Source organism: Saccopteryx leptura, chromosome 9 (genome assembly GCF_036850995.1).
Source record: "Saccopteryx leptura isolate mSacLep1 chromosome 9, mSacLep1_pri_phased_curated, whole genome shotgun sequence".
Classification (NCBI taxonomy): Eukaryota; Metazoa; Chordata; class Mammalia; order Chiroptera; family Emballonuridae; genus Saccopteryx; species Saccopteryx leptura.
Window position 1 is genome coordinate 586472 of NC_089511.1, and position 18348 is coordinate 604819.

The 18348-nt window shown below is 46.3% G+C and overlaps 1 protein-coding gene across 2 annotated transcripts in view; it reads right to left on the reverse strand.

Annotated features, from left to right (window-relative positions):
* Positions 1-17334, reverse strand: part of DPY19L3 (dpy-19 like C-mannosyltransferase 3) — a 37675-nt gene extending 20341 nt beyond the window's left edge. For both annotated transcript variants that reach the window (XR_010746966.1, XM_066348410.1), the window contains exons 1-9: positions 17205-17334; positions 15987-16128; positions 13922-14055; positions 6517-6607; positions 4850-4971; positions 4147-4292; positions 2318-2441; positions 1692-1826; positions 511-642 (exon numbers count right to left, since the gene is read on the reverse strand). Coding sequence is in view for 1 of the 2 variants with exons in the window: in XM_066348410.1 (XP_066204507.1) it covers positions 511-642; positions 1692-1826; positions 2318-2441; positions 4147-4292; positions 4850-4971; positions 6517-6607; positions 13922-14055; positions 15987-16107 (1005 nt within the window). In the remaining variant the exon portion in view is untranslated. The remainder of the gene's footprint in view (positions 1-510; positions 643-1691; positions 1827-2317; positions 2442-4146; positions 4293-4849; positions 4972-6516; positions 6608-13921; positions 14056-15986; positions 16129-17204) is intronic.
* Between the last annotated feature and the right edge of the window lie 1014 nt (positions 17335-18348).

Sequence of the window (18348 nt, forward strand, 5' to 3'; positions counted from 1 at the left end):
ACTCTCATTTAGAAGTCAAAAGATCAGGTGGATGTTCTCAAACATGACACCCCAGGAAATATCCCATCATTGATAAAGGTGTTTCTTTGGATTTTGAAGATTTTTACGAGTTAATTTTGATTCATTATGAATCAGTAACAAGGGGTGGGCGTGCGCACACTGGCAGGAGGCCCCTGCACACAGCTGCAGTTCTGACCCTCAGGTTCACGCACAGACTCAAGTTTAACCATTTTCTCTTTTATTTCTGTAAATCCATGGCATTCGAATAAGCATCTTTGGTTTATCCCTGAACTGAATTAAGATTCTAGTTCTCAGAGAAGTAATAAAATTGGAATGCTAACCACACACTTAAAAAAAGAAAGAAAAAAAAGAAAAGAAAAAGCAAATAAAGCCCTTCTTGCTTTTTTTGTAGGAATTTGGTCCTCAGTTTTCCTTTGCGGCATGAAAATAAGTTCCTACAAACCACGCTACTCAAAAAAATTTACAGACCAAAAGAAAAAAAAATCCTACCTGAAACTTTCTTACAATTAATACCGAAAGGTTAAAACTGATAAGCAACGATCCAAGAATCATGGGATTAAAAAACTGCAGGGTGCAGACCAGGACCAGCGCTGCCAACTGTATCAGGTAGAGCCGTGTCGCCTGCAACAGCCGGAGAGAGACAGAGAGGCAGTTAGAAGGAGACCAGCATATGGTGTCTAGTTACAGACCCACAGAGAGCACACCCACTCCACCTAATACAAGCTAAAAGAGATACTAACTCCTTTACTTCTGTTTCCTTAATGTCAACCACGAAACATCTAAAATGTAACCAAGTGAAAACATAGTGGATGCCCTGAAGCAGAGGGAGCAGATGATGCTCTAAGTAGTACATTCTGGCAGAAAAGCCGCGTGGCCTTCCTGTGGGGACAGCTCATGGGTAAGGCAGGGACGCTCACACCGGCCTCGGTGCCGCGGGAACTGCACACAGGCCAGATGAGGTGACGTGTGGAGACCATGGAAGAACGTGCCAGTGACAGCCCTGGGCGTGATTAAAACGGAAAGAAGCAAAATGCAGCCCACCTGGACGCAGAAAAATGCCTCAAAAACAGAAAGAATAAAGAGCGGATACTCTTTCTTAGTCACGCCGGCTTATGAAAAATTTCACTTTTATTCAGCAGAAAATCACATTCCCCCTTGTTTTGTTTTCTAACCTCAAAGGAAACAGACCCACGTCAGCATTTAAAAGTAAGGCCTGATGCAGGCACGTGAGGACACACACAAGGGTGATGATTACTCATTTCATGGGGGAGTCAACAGGGATTCACACTCAAGCTGGTTAAACGTTACTGTGAAAATTTTATAAAGTGCCACAGAAAGTTGTTACATGCCCATTGATTTCCTTGGAGGAAAAAAAAAAAGACAGCACATCATCACACATTTCAAAAGAGCTGTCTTATAAATTAAAATGTAAGTCATCTCTATAAAGGACCATGGCATTAGATATCTGTGCTCCAAATAAATCCACCATCTAGTGTACAGTCAGCAGCACAAGAATGTATGAAGCTGGGGGCACGAGGCTGCGTGAAGGATCGGCCCCAGACAGCACACTCCCAGGAGCCGAAGCAGCGCCGTTCTCCGTGGATACGTGCGCGCTCCGCGCCTTCCGCAGCCACAGCTCCAGATGAGACCCCGCCGCGGGCGGCGCTCACCTTCAGGGCCGGCAGCATGTCCAGGGAGTCCAGCGCAAACAGCCCCAGCGCCTGCACCAGCATTGTAAACTGATTGAACTGCCACGTCAGACTGAAGATGAAAGTTGATAGGAAAATGGCGAGGAGGGTCAGCCTCTGTGAACGGAAAACCTTGGAGTGACTTACATGTCGCCTCGCAGACAAGTTTCCAAGAGCAGCAAGATCTCTACGACCAAAGAGAAAAACCATGGATGGTTCCTCTGAAAACCCTCTGCCTTTATTCTGTAAGCTCCAAATACCCTGGCGTGACACTGGCACATACATGTTCACACGTGGTGTGTGAGCCCCAGCGAATCCCGAGGTGCTACTGCTCCAAATCACATCTCAGGAGCAGGGGTGCAAGAACTGACAGCTTTGCAGACGTCGTCTGTGAACCTGCTGCCACCATTTAAGGCTACACAGAGCACCTTTTTAACAAGAATGAAACCATTTTCTTGGCAAAGGAGGAAAAGGCCCAGAAGAAGACTTAATTTAACTCGAGTTTAAGAACTGGTCATGAACTAAGGACTGTCCCCAGGCTGCGGGAGACCAGGCACGTCTCGACTTCTGAAGCTTGCACAGAAACACGAAGCACTGCACACACTCACCTCAGCCCGAGGCCGCAGGGCTGGTCTCAGGAAGTAGGTGACAGCCGCTCCCTGAACTGCGAGGAACGGCAGCGCCCAGTTCTCCCGCAGCGGGACGGTGAACTCCACCCTGGTCGTGTCGACTCTGCACAAAGAAGACACAGTGGCCACAGCCGTCACTTGCACTGCGACCACCTCCAGGCGTCCTAAAGGGACAGATGTGTTACACTAGGGACAGTTAGGTTCTGGTTGTCGGTGCTCAGTAACAACCTGTTCTTCTTGCCATTATCCTTGTGACATAAAATCAGCAGTGAGACAATTCAGGTGACCTGTCTGTACATACAACCAAGTGGTGGATCTGGGCACCCCCTACGGGGGCTCGTGTGGCCTGCTCACACTGCGCCAGGGTCATGAGCGCACCCTCCCTGTCCCCTCAGTGCTTTATACTGGAGCCCTCAGTCTGTCCCTGCTGGCCATTTCCGCAAGCTCCTTGCCTTCCTTGAATGTGACCCCGTAGCGGGCTAGTACAGGCCAGTTTTCATCTCTTTACAGCTTGCATCAGAACGATCCCTACACACACTAGGCAGTCAATAAACATCTTTCATTTACTCTTAATACGAACAATAAACTTGACTTTCATTTACTCTTAAAAGGAATAATGTTAGACTAACATATTAAAAGGCAGCATAACACAGGTCTCATACCCTATGTCTGAATTCTGACCAAGACTCAGCTGTGTGTATATTGATATAAATATATATAAAAATATATATGCCTTGATCTCTCTCTATATTCTTGTATATATAATGATGTTTTAAGTTAACCTGTAACCTTCAATTTCCTCATCTCTAGAATGGTGATAATACTATCTCCTCTACAGGGTTGTAGGTGGAGCGCAGAGCGCATTCCTAGCAGCTGTGGCTGATGCAATGCTGTGAGACTACTCCAGCACCTGAAACCCTCCCGGGCACACCCAGGAGGGAGCTCACCTGCTATAAGGAAGTGACTTAGCGCCAACCACGCAGCTCCCTGATCTTTTTAGCCATTGGCTGTGAAGGACACGCTATAACACCCTATGGGCTGAACCTGTGTCTATAAGCTAGCTTACTTCCTGAATAAAGCGGATCTGCGTCACTGAACCTGGTCCCCGGAGTCGGGTCTCTGCGTCTCCGTGGTCCTCACCTCCGGTGGGCCTTGTCCACAAGGGTTGTTAAAAGAATACACAGAAAGCATTTTGCAGAGTACTTGGCATGAAGTAATCATTCACTAAAGTTGTAATCAAAAGGAATCTTTTTTTAAGATTATAAAATAAAATCAGTGTTAGAACTTGTGTTTGAGTTTGTCAGACTTCTACTCAGTATTGGTGTCACCACTGTAGGTCAGGCAACTTTTTAATATATCTCGAATAGGTTTTTTTTTTTAAAAAAAATGCTATTTCATTGTGCTCCAGTATTTAGAAATAGATGAACAATGTATGAGTTCCTTGCATTTATACAGTTCTTTATGCTTTGATAATTATGAACTGCACACAACCCTATTAAGGTGACTAGTGAAGACACCAGGGAACACCTTGAAGAGGTGGGATGTGGCTGGAGAAACACTGACCACACAGCAAAGCGGTGAAAGGGCTGGGTTGTTACAAATGACTCTGGACTTGCAGCTCCACCTTCTGCTCCTCAGCTGGACATACACGAACGCAGGATGTTCTTGCTAAATAAGACAAACGGCACTAGGCAAAAACTCTCACACAAACCACTGTGGTGGAACAACTGTCTCTGAACTGGAAATGAAGAAACTTCACTTTTGCTCACATTTGATAAAGGGCGGTCAACACACTGGTCCCGACTCACCTGTTGGTCACGTACCAGAGCGCGGCCAGGAGTCCCGAGAGCCACGTCCCGCTAAGGAGCCAGCTGGTTACATACAGAGCTGCCACATAGACTGCTTGCAGTCCGAATAAGGTGTAAATATAAAAGTAAACTGGCTCTAAATATTTCTGTAAAAGGGAACGATAAAAATTATTTGTCAGGGAAGCCCTAGTCCTTCTCTTTGCCATTTAGAAAACAACAGTAGAAATCTAATATTCAGAAGCTTCATGTTTGGTAATAAGCCTCTGTCACTCCAGGTGCAGAAGCGGAAGGTAGTCCCAACCCACCAAGGACTGGGGACCCATTCTTCAGCTGAATTTACACCTAATTTTGTCCATTTCACCTTAGTCCCCTGAAAAGCAGTCATTGTGATTTGTTAATTTTCCAATTTTTTTTTTTAAATTTAAATAAGTGAGGAGGATTTGCATGTTCCCACATGGAAATATGTATCCCTTCTAGATCACACACATGTACTGTGAGCCAGGAAGCAATTCCATGGACAAAGTATCTTATAAAACATAAATAAAGAGCAAAGTTCACGATATTTATGAAGCTGATATGGATACTGTTGTTTTCATACCAAGCCAGTCGAAGATCAGAATAACATATGTAACACTTTAACCTGAAACGGCAGGTTTGAGGTTCCTCTGCTGGTAACAGCTCAGTGCCACAGAACACAACATACCTGGATGGGCAGAACTCTGTATAAGACACTGAGCAGAACCTCTTGGTAAATATTCATTCGCTGAAGGAGATTAATGGTCCTCATAGATTCGGTTTTGTTATCATACATTAAGCCATGAAAACCTAAGGTTGATATTTGAAAAATCAGGAAAAATAATTACAATGGAAATTATTCATATATTCAAAACTAGTCAGAGATTCTTTAGCATGTGCCCAGCTGTGGAGTGGACAACACCATGTAGGAAGCGTTCTTCCCGCAACCAGAACCTGATCCCAGCAGGCCTCCAGACCTCACTGCCAGGAACAGGACGTTCAGGCAACAGAGGGCCGGAGATGCCCCCGGGGGCCCCAGCTAAGTCCTGAACATGGCAGACTCCACCCACTACACGAATCCATGTTTTCAACAACCAAAAAAATTATAAGAAAAAATGGATAAAAAGGTATAGATGAAAAAAAAAAAACACTTAGAGATATAGCGAATGATTGTAATATAGGAACCTTGTTTGGTTCTCAAAAACTACACTAAAAATCTGTAAGACCTGGAAATCCATGATAGCGCCCTCTCTTTTTATTTAAAAATTTCTGGAATAATAATCTTAGCAAATGAAAACTGAATTCACAGTGATATTTAAAAAGAAGCTATTATATTCACCTTCACAGTTTCTCAACGTGAACCAGCATTTTGGGCCTGTTAATTCTTTGCTGCGGGGACCAATTTATGCTGTCTCTGTTTGAAGGCACCATCTCTGATACATACTGCCGACTCCTGGTCAACAGGGCAGGCTCTAGTGGGCTCACCTTAGCTTGCCTTTTTTTGTATCCACTGTGCCTGGGGGGCCATGTAATAGTTGATGAGAAAAAGGTTTTTTATACAACAGAGTTCCAGCTAATAAATACAGAAGGAAAGACAGAATTAGAATGCCACCCTGTAGCTCTACCGAAATAATGGATGGAGGCGGTAATCCTCAAATGGCCGCTGAAACCATTACGTCAAACTGCCTATCCACAGATTTGACTTTATGGCCCCAAAAGAAAGATAACCAAAACCTTGTGTCTCTTATCGTGATCAAGTGAGAAGTATGAAACGTCACCTATGAAGAATTCTTGCCAAACATATACCTGAACCCAAGAGAGTCCAGGATGGGCAGCTGCCCTGTGTCATGTCACACGCACGTCAGCATGTGCCACATAGGGGGTCCTCCTGGGCATCAGCGGAAGTGGAGGTAAAGAGTGTGGGCCCTACACACTTGGGGCAACAGCAAAATCAAGGAATGAATGGGTGCTAGGGACGGTTGTCTTCATCAGTATTATCAAAATGCCTCATTTATACAATACTCCCTTCCTCTTCCAAAACAAAGACCTCTTCCAAAAACGACTGTGAGAAAAGTCAGCTGCAAAGCAAGGAATCGTAGACCGATTAATTTGGGGGTGGGGTAGAGCTGAGTGGAAAGAAAGGAGGGTTACATAAAATGTTGCACAGTTTCTTCTAGAGCAGAATATCTTCGTGGACTGACTGTTCTTTAACAAGGAAGAACTGCACACGTTCAAAGAAAAAAAACGATACAAGTGCTACGGGGCATTTAACACGCTTTTGCGCAAAAGTGGTTTTTGGCTGAAATAGTGAGAAGACTGCGGTGGATCCCACATCAATCGCGTTAGCGGGGTTACCTTGCAGGAGACTGGGCGCCTGCAGCATTTGCTTGTAGTAGGAATAGTAGAGCCCACACTCCGTCCGGAAGGAGATCTCACGCTCCACTTCCTGAAATGAAGGTAGGTCTGTGGGTTTACACGACCGAGTTCAGTTTAAGTATCTATTGTCACTATAGAAACAGGACATAAAATTACAACTTAAAAGGAAAACGACTCTGCAAACATAGTCTTAAGAAATCTTGGCAAATAAAAAAATAAGAAGGCTGATAATTGCTGAAGCTGGGTGTATACTATAGGGGTTGATTGTACTGTTTGTTCTACAGTGTGTCCGTAAAGTCATGGTACACTTTTGACCGGTCACAGGAAAGCAACAAAAGACTATAGAAATGTGAAATCTGCACCAAATAAAAGAAAAACTCCCAGTTTCATACCTATTCAGTGCAGTTCGATGTGGGCTCACGCACAGATGTTTTAGGGCTCCTTAGGTAGCTATCCCGTATAGCCTCTACAGACTCGTCACTGACTGATGGCCTACCAGAACGGGGTTTCTCCACCAAACTGCCGGTTTCCTAACAGCCGTGGGCTGCTCCGCTGTATACATGGTGTTACGTCATCATCTGCACATGCACACATGCTGCCACATCATCCTACAGAAACTGGGAGGGTTTTTTATTTGGTGCAGATTTCACATTTCTATTGTCTTTTGTTGCTTTCCTGTAACCGGTCAAAAGTGCACCATGACTTTACGGACACTCTGTATTTATTTTTGTAGATGTTTAAAATTTTCTATAACAAAGCATTTAAAAAATGGAGACAAATAGTTTCATTTAGTTAATGTTTCAGAGTTAGCATTTTTCTTGTATTTCACACAAATTAAAATTTAAAAAATACCAACATTCTTACATAACATTAGTGAGAAAGAAAATACAAACACATAAAAATCTCCAACTGAAAAGCACTGTAAGTGCATTAGATACCTGCCTAAAAGCTAACAGTATTATATAAGATAAATGATTTTAGATATTTTTAGTAAAAAAGGGGCAGATCTTTTACATATGAAATTTACTTTGACAAGTGGAAAGATGTTCATGTAGGAAAATGGATACGAGACATTTAATCTTTTACATAAACAGTCAATTTTATAACTAAAATTTATAGCAACTGCTATTAGTCAATTTGGTTATAATATGCTTTTATAAAATTTGAAATATGCAGGCAATTGGCAATCAGGATGGGGAGGCCTTCTGGAATAATCCCATTAATACTCTTAGATCGGAGTATATGAATGTATCTATATGTAAAACACTGCAAATGAACAAAGAATTATAATCTAAGTCACTATAGATTCCTTTACACCAGCATTAAAAAACCCAGGTCCTAGAATCAGCAACACATTGTCTAAAATGTGTCCCCACCTAAGTCTTCCTGTTACAGCCAGTCCGTGTTCCACAGACCGAGTTCCCTGGGGAAGGTGATAAAGGCAGCACATCAGACTTTCTCACAGATAAACTTCTTCCAGCACATTTGTATCACCCCCCCCCCCAACTCTTTTTCAAATAGTAATAAATATTTCATTAAAAGAACCACTCATGCTATTTATCTTCAGACCTGGAAAGTATTTCTTCTACCCTTTAAATATTTCTCTTATTCTTTAAAAAAAAAGTATTATAAATCAATAAATGAATAAAGCATTGAATGACCTAAGAGGATAACCGACCAGTTATTGACCTTGAGAAGCAAACAATTACGTTGTATTCTTGTTGACTCTTTCGTATTTTTTTCTTTTAAATTAAATTTAAAAAATTTTTTTTGGTGACAGAGACAGAGAAAGATAGGTAAGGACAGACAGTCAGGAAGGGAGAGATGAGAAGCATCAGTTCTTTGTTGCGGCACCTCAGTTGTTCATTGACTGCTTTTTCATATGTGCCTGGACAGGGTAGGGGGGCTACAGCAGTCCAAGTGACCCCTTGCTCAAGCCAGTGACTTTGGGCTCAAGCTGGTGAGCCTTGCTCAAACCAGATAAGCCCACACTCAAGCTGGCGACCTTGGAGTTTCGAACCTGGGTCTTCTGCATCCCAGTCCGACGCTCTATCCACTGCGCCACTGCCTGGTCTGGCTATCTTTGCTGACTCTTTAAAAAAGATGGGAGGAGGGGTAGGTAGCACGCCTTATATAATGAGCTTCCTTTCATAGAAAAAAAAATTATCTGGGAAAAACAAACATTGAAAAGAAGGCCTGGTCAGGTTCTGAAATCTAATTTCATGAGCACATTTGCGTTGTAAAAACGAAACTATGAAGTGATGTGCCTCTTTCAGCATTTACATTTGCTATCGATTTGTGATGTTAACCTTTCGTAGCGGTCATGTGTCATGTTCATCCATTCATCCTTAACCTTTGAGAAAAATGGCTTGATTGCTTTATCTGATAACATATCACTCTTTTCTAGAATGTTCAAACTCCTAGTTGGTCAAGTAACTATAGAGGCTGTGAATTGGTGTTAACTGAGCCAATATTCACTTTCTTCCAGGCAAATAAAAGAAAGACATTAAGTTTAATTACATTCCTTTTCTTCTCTCCAGCTGCCTTAAAGTGTTCAAAGGACGGCTGCCTTCAATGGAATGTTCTCAGGGCAAACCTACCCCCCCCAAACCAAACTGGAGAGTGACACCAGTCATTCTCAGGTGGCTCTGAGACCAGCAGATTGACCTCGTAAATGTGGGGAAGGAAGAGACCCTGCTCAAAGTGCCAGCAGCAGAGGGCTTTTGCGGCCTCCCCCCTCAAACACACCCGGAGGTTCGTAATTAGTGAAAAAGCATCCGAACATGATGAATTGGTGATCCGGGCACCAGCTGCATGGAACCAAATGCCACACTTTATCAGACAGACATTTGCAAGTTTTACATCTGCTTCCTGCTAAGGCAACATCTGCTTCACTCATTCAGACACTTCCCCAGTCCTACAGCAATCTACACGCCGCTGGTGGATTGCGCCAGCAACCATGCACACCAATAAGCATCGCCCTCTAAAGACTGCCGCGTGAGCAAATTCTCCCCGTTTTATGGCGTAGGGGCCACCGCGGAGGGAGTGCTGAGAGAGGGCAGCATCTCTACAGACAATGGTAGGCAGAAGTGGAAAGACAAAAGAAATGTATTCTCAAGGAAGTGTACACCTAAAACCATTTGGTAGTAATGTATATAGTAATTTAACAGAAGCATTAAAAGGCAAAAACATCACACACACAAAAAAATGACAGCCCAGAATAAATGTTGTGCATCTTTGGCAGCACGAAGGGTAACAAACCCTTTTAGACAAATGACACCAAATTGGCAGAGGAAACCTATTGTTCATCTTTTAAAATCTCCTAACTGCCCTCCAAATAATTAGGCGGCAGGTCGCGGGGAAGGCATGTGAAGATTAACCTGATACGTGCAATCTGCTTTTGAATTAAGTTAAACAGTCATCTCACCAAGAAACAGGAGCTCACAGTGAGAAAGCTGTTCCCAAAGTCCGTCACCGGGAAGCGTGCCCTCAGCAAACATGCTCATGGCACATACACAGTTCACTGTCTGCTTAAATTCATGTCCATCTGTTAGAACGGCGATTCTACACTGGTGTGCCGCAGCATTTTTAAAAATGCAATACCTGACTGTTTAGTCAGGGGCCCTGACTTCTTTTCTTAGATTGTCAAATAAAAAAAAAAAATGACAACAGCTAACACAACAATAGCCATCAAGTGTGAGTGAATCAAAATTGCACCTAACTTGGCCTGGCCGGGCAGCCTTCCTGGGCAGAGCGCTGTCCCCACACTCAGGTCGTGGGCTTCATTCCTGGTCAGGGCACACACAGGAACTAACCAGTGAGTGCATAAATAAGTGGAATAACACATCGATGTTTTTCTTTTTCTCTTCTTTCCTCTCTCTCTCTCTCTCTCAAAAAAAAAAAAAAAAAGATACCTATTGTTTTTTCAGATCGGCAAAAATATATTTTTTGATATGCTGCAGAATTTTAGTAATTAGTTTATGTGTGTGCTGTGGGATGAGAGGTTGAAAACTGCTGTGCTGGTTTGAACGGTTCCTGCCCTCGAGGTGATGGAGGCTGGGCCGTGAGAGCATGGCCGAGCTTCTGAGTGACCTGGACTACTGTGGACAGGACGGCGCTCCCACTGGGCCGACGCTGAGGCCACCGTCAGTCCTGGTCCTGCCGCGGTTTCCACACTTGCAAACCGACCCTACTGATGTGGACGCCTTGCTTTGCAAGAGTATTCAGTGGGAAGATACACAAACTCTGTAATACGAAATAAGTAAGAGTGCCAGTGGGAAATGTCAGCACAGGGAGACAAAGGCTGAAGGCATTGAGTCACTCGAGTACTTTCAGCCAAATGAGTTAGCTTTTCTTGCCACAGGGCATTTATTTTGCTAGGGAAACAAAAAGGTGTAAGAATTATAGTTCTTGACCCCAAGAGATTTATTTTTCAATGAGAAAGAATATATAATGCATCTTTTTTTTTTTTGTATTTTTCTGAAGTGAGAAGCAGTGAGGAGACATCAGACAGACTCCCGCATGTGCCCGACCGGGATCCACCCGGCACACCCACCATGGGGCGATGCCCTGTCCATCTGGGGCATTGCTCTGTTGCAACCAGAGCCACTCTAGTGCCTGAGGCAGAGGCCATGGAGCCATCCTCAGCGCCCGGGGCCAACTTTGCTCCAATGGAGCCTTGGCTGCAGGAGGAGAAGAGGGAGAGAGAGGAGAGGGGGAAGGTTGGAGAAGCAGATGGGCGCTTCTCCTGTGTGCCCTGGGCGGGAATCGAACCTGGGACTTCCACACGCTGGGCCGACGCTCTACCACTGAGCCAACTGGCCAGGGCCAGAATAATGCATCTTTTAAAAAATGAAATGACTTCAAGGAGAGGGAATGAAGAGCTGTTTGCCTGAACCAGCCTCCCTGCTGGGCTCTGTGCTTCTAATTGGTCTCTTCCTCCTTCATGAATTCATTTGTTCATTCCACAAATACCTGCTGACCAACATGGGACAAGCATTCCTCTGCTGGGAGATGCAGCAGGGAACAAAAGAGGCGCAAACCTCTGCCTTCAGGAGCCTGCTGGTCAGACAGAGGGCCCGCGGACACTGGGGAGCAGTGAGGAAGGCAGTGTGGTTTGAGTGGAGGAAGGGAGGCAGCTAGTCAGGTCGGGAGACTGTTTCGCCTCTTGAATCTCCTGTTACTTGTCCCCTCCCCACTACGCCTGGCTAACCCTCCTCATCCTCCAGGTCTCACTGACATCACGTCCTTCAGAAACCTTCCCTGCCTCATCCTGGGCCAGGCCGCCCTCCTGCGCACTCCTACCATTCTCTGAACCTGTCACAGCGCGGACCTCATGTGCGCTGGGCTGCCCGCACGTGCATCCCTTGCTCAGGACTGACAACTTACAGGCAGGGGCTTGTCTTAGTGGGTGGTGCTGCCACAGAGGACAGTGCCCACGGGCATGTTGTTGCAGGGGCCGAGTATGAACTGACCACGTGCATTTACTTTACTGGAAGGTCTGCGGGCGAATTCAGAGGCTCTGTTATTCCTCTGTGTCCCCACAGTGTTTAAATCAGTGCTCAGAACAGGTGCCCCACAGATACCAGGTGAAGGTCTAATGTCTTCTCTAACCTGGTGAGAGTGAAGAGGGAAAAATCAGCGGTGCTCAGGTCTCTTGAGATGGGGTGTATTTACTTGAGGATGAACTGAGCTCACAGTTGGAAGTTGAGTTTCGTGATCTCCTCAACACGTCTCCTCACTCTTCAGTTACCAGCACTTCCCTCCAGCATGTGCCCACACAGGGATATTTTTAAGCCATTATTCAAAATACTTGTGTTAATTAAGTAAGCATTAAACTCCTTAGTTCTAGGGAATCTGTTTACAAGCCCAACATTTCAGAGATACAGGTGAATAAAATATTTTTTCTTGATAAGAAAAACGAGCAGTTGTCACTGAAGAATAAGAATCATTATTCTTTTCTGTCATGATAATTTGTATAAAGGTATATAGTATGGGTACATACTATGCCATAGCATACTAGAGAGCTAGTCAGCTAAGTTAAATTTGTCATTTCAGTAAGGGAACCAAAGCTCAAAATATTTTGGAAAACTCCATGGAAAACTATTTTCAGATGCTGCATTAATTTTTCTGAATACTCTCACAGATGATATATCTTGATCACTGAAGGTGAATTTTATGGTTGTAAGCAGCTAGTCCACAGAAGCCACAGTATTAAATATATATATATTTTTTGTATTTTTCTGAAGCTGGAAACGGGGAGAGACAGTCAGACAGACTCCCGCATGCGCCCGACCGGGATCCACCCGGCACGCCCACCAGGGGCGATGCTCTGCCCACCAGGGGGCGATGCTCTGCCCCTCGGTGGGGGGGGGTTGCTCTGCCGCGACCAGAGCCACTCTAGCGCCTGGGGCAGAGGCCAAGGAGCCATCCCCAGCGCCCGGGCCATCTTTGCTCCAATGGAGCCTTGGCTGCGGGAGGGGAAGAGAGAGACAGAGAGGAAGGAGGGGGTGGGGGTGGAGAAGCAAATGGGTGCTTCTCCTATGTGCCCTGGCCGGGAATTGAACCCGGGTCCCCCGCACGCCAGGCTGACGCTCTACCGCTGAGCCAACCGGCCAGGGCCTTAAATATTTATTAAACATTATGACACTATGGATCAAAAACAAGGTGTATCTGGTTCAAAAGCACTGCCAAATTGTAAGTTTCTTTCATAATATAATTGTTCTGAAAACAATGCCAAATTAAAAACATCTAGAAATGCTTTAAAAGAGAGAGAGAAAAGAAAGACAACAGGAAACCGGTGTTCAGAACACCACAGGACTCCCCTGAGGATGTGACGAGAATTAAGGTTCCTTCCCCGGGAAAGTACGGCTGAGCCCCAGCCATGTGCACGCGGCGAGGCATGGGCACACACTGCGGTCATCTGTGGAGGCTCCACCCCTCAGAGCACCGTCTTTCAGATTTCTTTCCTTTTTTAAAAACCGTCCTCTACTGAAGAAAAAGTTTTATACTGTGACCCAATTTGTACATCTCCACATATAATCAGAAAGCTTCACAGACAAACCTGCCCCCTAGCATATGTGACAGGACTCTCCTGGACTTGATTTCATGAAGAAAAAAATGTTACTCATGACCTACGGCACCAACTTCACAATCCAGTTTGGAAAGTACTGGTTTAGAGTAACTGCTGCTTCCCTGGTGCAAGTTATGAAACTCACTTGATTGTAAGAATTCTGATCTCATTTCAAACTAACAAAAAGACAGTCTTTTTTACTGCCAAACTTTCTCAGAGACGGTATTCTTTGTGGGAAAGCTGCCTTGTGTTGGTCACTCTCACAGGACACAGTGATGAGTACAACATGCAAGGGCCGTGGAAACCCCATACCTTAATGTTAGAAAACCATAAGTCATTTTCATGTAAAGTGGCCAGGTAGACAGAAGTCAGGAGTCCAGTGCAAAGGGCAATGGCTCCACCGATCGTAAATGACAGAATCTTCCAGAATCTTCTGCAGGAACCACCTTTGGGAAAAATCAAACAGATGAATAACTAAGTCAGTAAGAAACTGAACAGTCTTCCCTCAAACCACCAAGTAGGCTAAGTCCCAGCTGCCGGCCCCGGGGGAGTGCCCTGTCCCCAGCAGACAGGCAGGTTCCTTCCGTGATTCTCAGTCCTGCTGACAGTTTTCCCAGCGTGTCTAACCCCTCACTTGTCCATCCTGCCAACGGGAATGTGGGCCCTTGGTGCAGCAGTCTGTGATCCTATCCATCTTACTGCTCAGAGCCTATGTCTGGCAGTCAAACCACCACAGTGTAACCAGGAAATGTGTTAAATGGAGGAATAATGGGTTACATGTCTGGGAGTTAAATGGTTTGCTCACAACTTTGTAATCCAGTTACCATTTGACTGGTAACTCTAAATCTAGGCATACACTCCCCAAACAAATAAAAGTTGTAATCAAACATTTGGCCACAATTCTGTCTGTACAGGGGAAAGGTTAAAAAAAAAATAAAACCCGTCTAAATATTCAACATGGAATCAGTAAAGTAAGTTATGCAATAGCTGCATAATGACTGCACTTTTACTGGCAATATTTTTTAAAATGACTGATTTACAAGATGTTCAGAACATAATAAGAAAGATACTGCGTGTAGGTTAGTGATTTTGTAAAACCACACGGGAATGTTTATAGGTATACATATGCAGAGAACATGTAGACAGCAAGGATGAATGCCCTGGGTCGTAGTCTCAGGATGGGTGGGTTTGTGGGGATATTTTTTCTATTTTGCTTTTCTTTAGTGTTCAGGTTTTTTTTTCTGACATAAATAAACAGTGCTTTGGCAAAACAAACAATCCCCAAAGTTATGTTTTAATTTAAAAATCAAACTTGAATTTGCGTTGACCGGGTCTTCAGAAGGTACCCTGTCTTGTCCAAAACTGCTATAACTGAGTTGGATGACCTGACTTCTCGGCACAGACTACTCTTATTTTATAATTGTGTTCCCCCAAATTATTCGCTGTGGTTGGTTAAGAACTGATGCAGCTGCGGTTAACGTAACATCTGTCAGGTACCCAAATGGCTGGCAGACATGGAATTTTCATTCTTGCTTTAATAAAAATCTTGACCTTTGGAGGAAGTGGTTGGTGATTTAACGCCATGGGTGTAGCAGCAACACACACTCAACAAGTCTCCAGCATTTCATAGACATCTTACCAAATTCTGACCCTCTGTCCCACCAACCCCCGCCCCCCCCCAAATTAAAACAAGAGGAAATTTTAGGAATTTGGCTGGAAACAAAGAATGAAAACAGTTTGACCTGACCAGGTGGTGGCGCTGTGGATAGAGGGTCGGCCTAGGATGCTGAGGACCCAGGCTTGAAATCCTGAGGTCACTGGCTTGAGTGTGGGATCATTGACATGACCCCATGGTCGCTGGCTTGAGTTCAAGGTCACTGGTTCAGTTGGAGCCCCCCCCTCCCCACTCCCATTCAAGGCACATATAAGAAATCAATCAATGAAAACTAAGGTGCCGCCAACTAGGAGTTGATGCTTCTCATTTCCCTTTCTGTCTGTCCCTGTCAGTCTGTCTCGCTAAAAACAAAACAAATAAAAACCGGTTTGAGTCACGTGCCAATACGTGAATGAAACGAAACCCCCCTGCAGAGACCAGACCAGAGAGCTGTTCCCAGAGTCAGGACCCACCCGGCACAGCCCCCAGCTGCTGAGGATGTGAGAACCTCCTCACCCATGCTGGGCCGTGGCTCACACAATCAGAACTGCAACACTCGTATTATCAAATCACAATAAAGCCATCCGTAACAGTAAAACGTGGGAGTGTCAGAACGAGTTTCCTCAACCATGAGGTCTCACTGCGTTCTTCTGCTGTGGGACTGACATTTAACACGCAGAGAAATGAGAGTAATCCTGAATGCTGCTTTAATTCGTCACCTACCGGATGACAAATTATCTTCCAGTGTCACTTTCTCCTGTGGGGCGGCACCATCCTCAGACACTTCTGTGGCTTTGGCTCCTTTCCTTTGCCTGATGGACATCATGGTGTCAAAGGCTCCCATGCATGGCTCTTCCCACCAATCCTGTAGACAGCACCCAAATCAGCAGAGTGACTGGCCACCCACGTATCAGCACCGCCTTGCCCCAGCGCGCCCTGGGCCTGGTGACCTTCCTCACCGCTTTCCTGTCCTCCTGCTACATCTCCACTTGACGGCAAAGCTCCCCTGACCCCTCAAAAAGAACCTCTGAGTAACGTGCTTGTGAAGCGCCCTGGTACGAGGCAGGTACACTGCCGAGACCCAGCAGCCCCTGCCGGTTCTTGTCCCTTCCTGAGCTGCCCTTTACCGTGCAGGTCACCTAACTGTCGTGCATAATATTCCCACAGCTGCATGCCACCGGAGGTGTCCACTTGCAAGCTCGTTGATAGCCTGGTCATTAGAACTGAACCATGGCTTGTGTCCAGTGTGGATGTCAAGGCCAGCGCTCCCTATCCCCCGAACGGTGCCCATCGGGCGCTGTCCCTGGACACTGGCCTCGGCCATCGGAAGGTGGACGGCACTCCGCTAGTTATCTGTCTGGCATGAGTGATGCTGGCCAGTGGTGCTTTGGACAGGTTATGAATCCCTAAAGGCAAACTACTTGCTCCAGAGAGAAGACAAACCCACACCACGCCATTCATTCATTCGTCAGTTAACTCATTCATTCACTCAATCACGCCTTTATTCGTCCATCCATCCATCCATCCATCCATCTATTCGTCCGTTCACTCTCTCATTCCTCACTCATGCCTTTATTCGTCCGTCCATCCATCAATCCATCCATCCATCCATCCATCCATTATTCCATCCATCCATCCATTCATTCGTCCGTTCACTCTCTCATTCACTCACTCATGCCTTCGTCCGTCCGTCCGTCCGTCCGTCCATCCATCCATCCATTCCTGCAATCATTCATTCGCTCGATCACACAAAACCACGCGCTCCACAGCGCACGCAGGACGAGCCCCCGCACGCAGAGGCTGTCGGAGCTCCGCAATCAGCCCCGCACGGCCGCGGCACGAGCTTCCGGTCAACCGAGAAGGCCCGGCGCCCAGCGCGCGAAGGAACGGAGCGGCGCCGGTCACCGCAGACCAGCACGGCCGGGCCCACGGAGCACACACCTACGCTCAGCTGTCCTCGCGCCGCTCCGGGCGGGGCGCCGCGGGCCCGGGGACGGCGACGATCGAGAGCCGCGTGGTGTCGTTCGCCGCCCGGGAAATGCGGCCTGGGATTGTCAGCAGCCCGGGAAGGGGGCGCGTCGGGGAGGCCGGCTGCTGCGGCCGCGCCCATAGGTTCGCGGAGCTGTCCTTCAGCACGGACCCGCCCCTTACGGCGCCCCGCCTCGTCCCGCCCCCGGAAACATGGGACGAATTTCCGGTTGCCACCCGTACGGCGCCGACCGGAAAGGAAACAGTGTAGTTCCGGTCACCATGGTAGCGGGGCGAGCTCTGCTCCGGGAGGAGCGGGCGTTTTCCCCGGTGCCCGCCAGCTCATGCTCTTGGCGGTGGGTGCGGAGGCCTCGGCCGGGCAGTGCTTGTCCGCCCCCACGCGCATTCTTATAAACCGCGTTACGAAACATGGCGTTCCGCTCCGTGCGTCGGCTTTGCTGTGGACCAGGTGGGCAGTGGTTTAGGATAGTGCCGTTTATGGCGACTTAGCACAGGTGCGCCATTGTCCAGTGACTCCATGAAATAAATAAAATGGACAACACCGTCGATTTCGTTTCGCTTTCCTCTGGACACTTGGAATTCTTCACCCCTGTTGACTGTGCTTCTCTCTCACCTGTACGTCTTTCATTTCCGTTCTTAGAGTAAGAGGCCTCTTCTGGCACGAGGACACAAATGGCCAAGTTATTCAATTAAAGCCGACGATGATGCTTTTACCACGTAAGCTTGTCGTCAAAAGTGACGATTCCGAGGCGTTGGCTGTTCCTGTCCGCAGACCAGTGGTCTTGGCTGGTCTTTCCAGTTGGTCCCTCTGGACTGGTCCAGTGTCCTCTGCAGATATGTGCTCAGCAGTCGTCTATAAAGTCCTAGAAGTGGACATTCCTTACTAACAGATGCCAAGGCATATTTGTCTACGCCTTGGTGTCTCTGTAGAAAGAAGCAGGACTTCCAGTCAGAAATGTATATGTTTCCAACACTCAAATTCAGATGTTTTTTATCATGCCTTAAATCATGGCCAATCCAGCCATGGGCTGGGTTTTCACTAACATTCAAACCTTCCCCACCAGCCTACCAGTGGGTGTTGATCAGCTAGCCCACA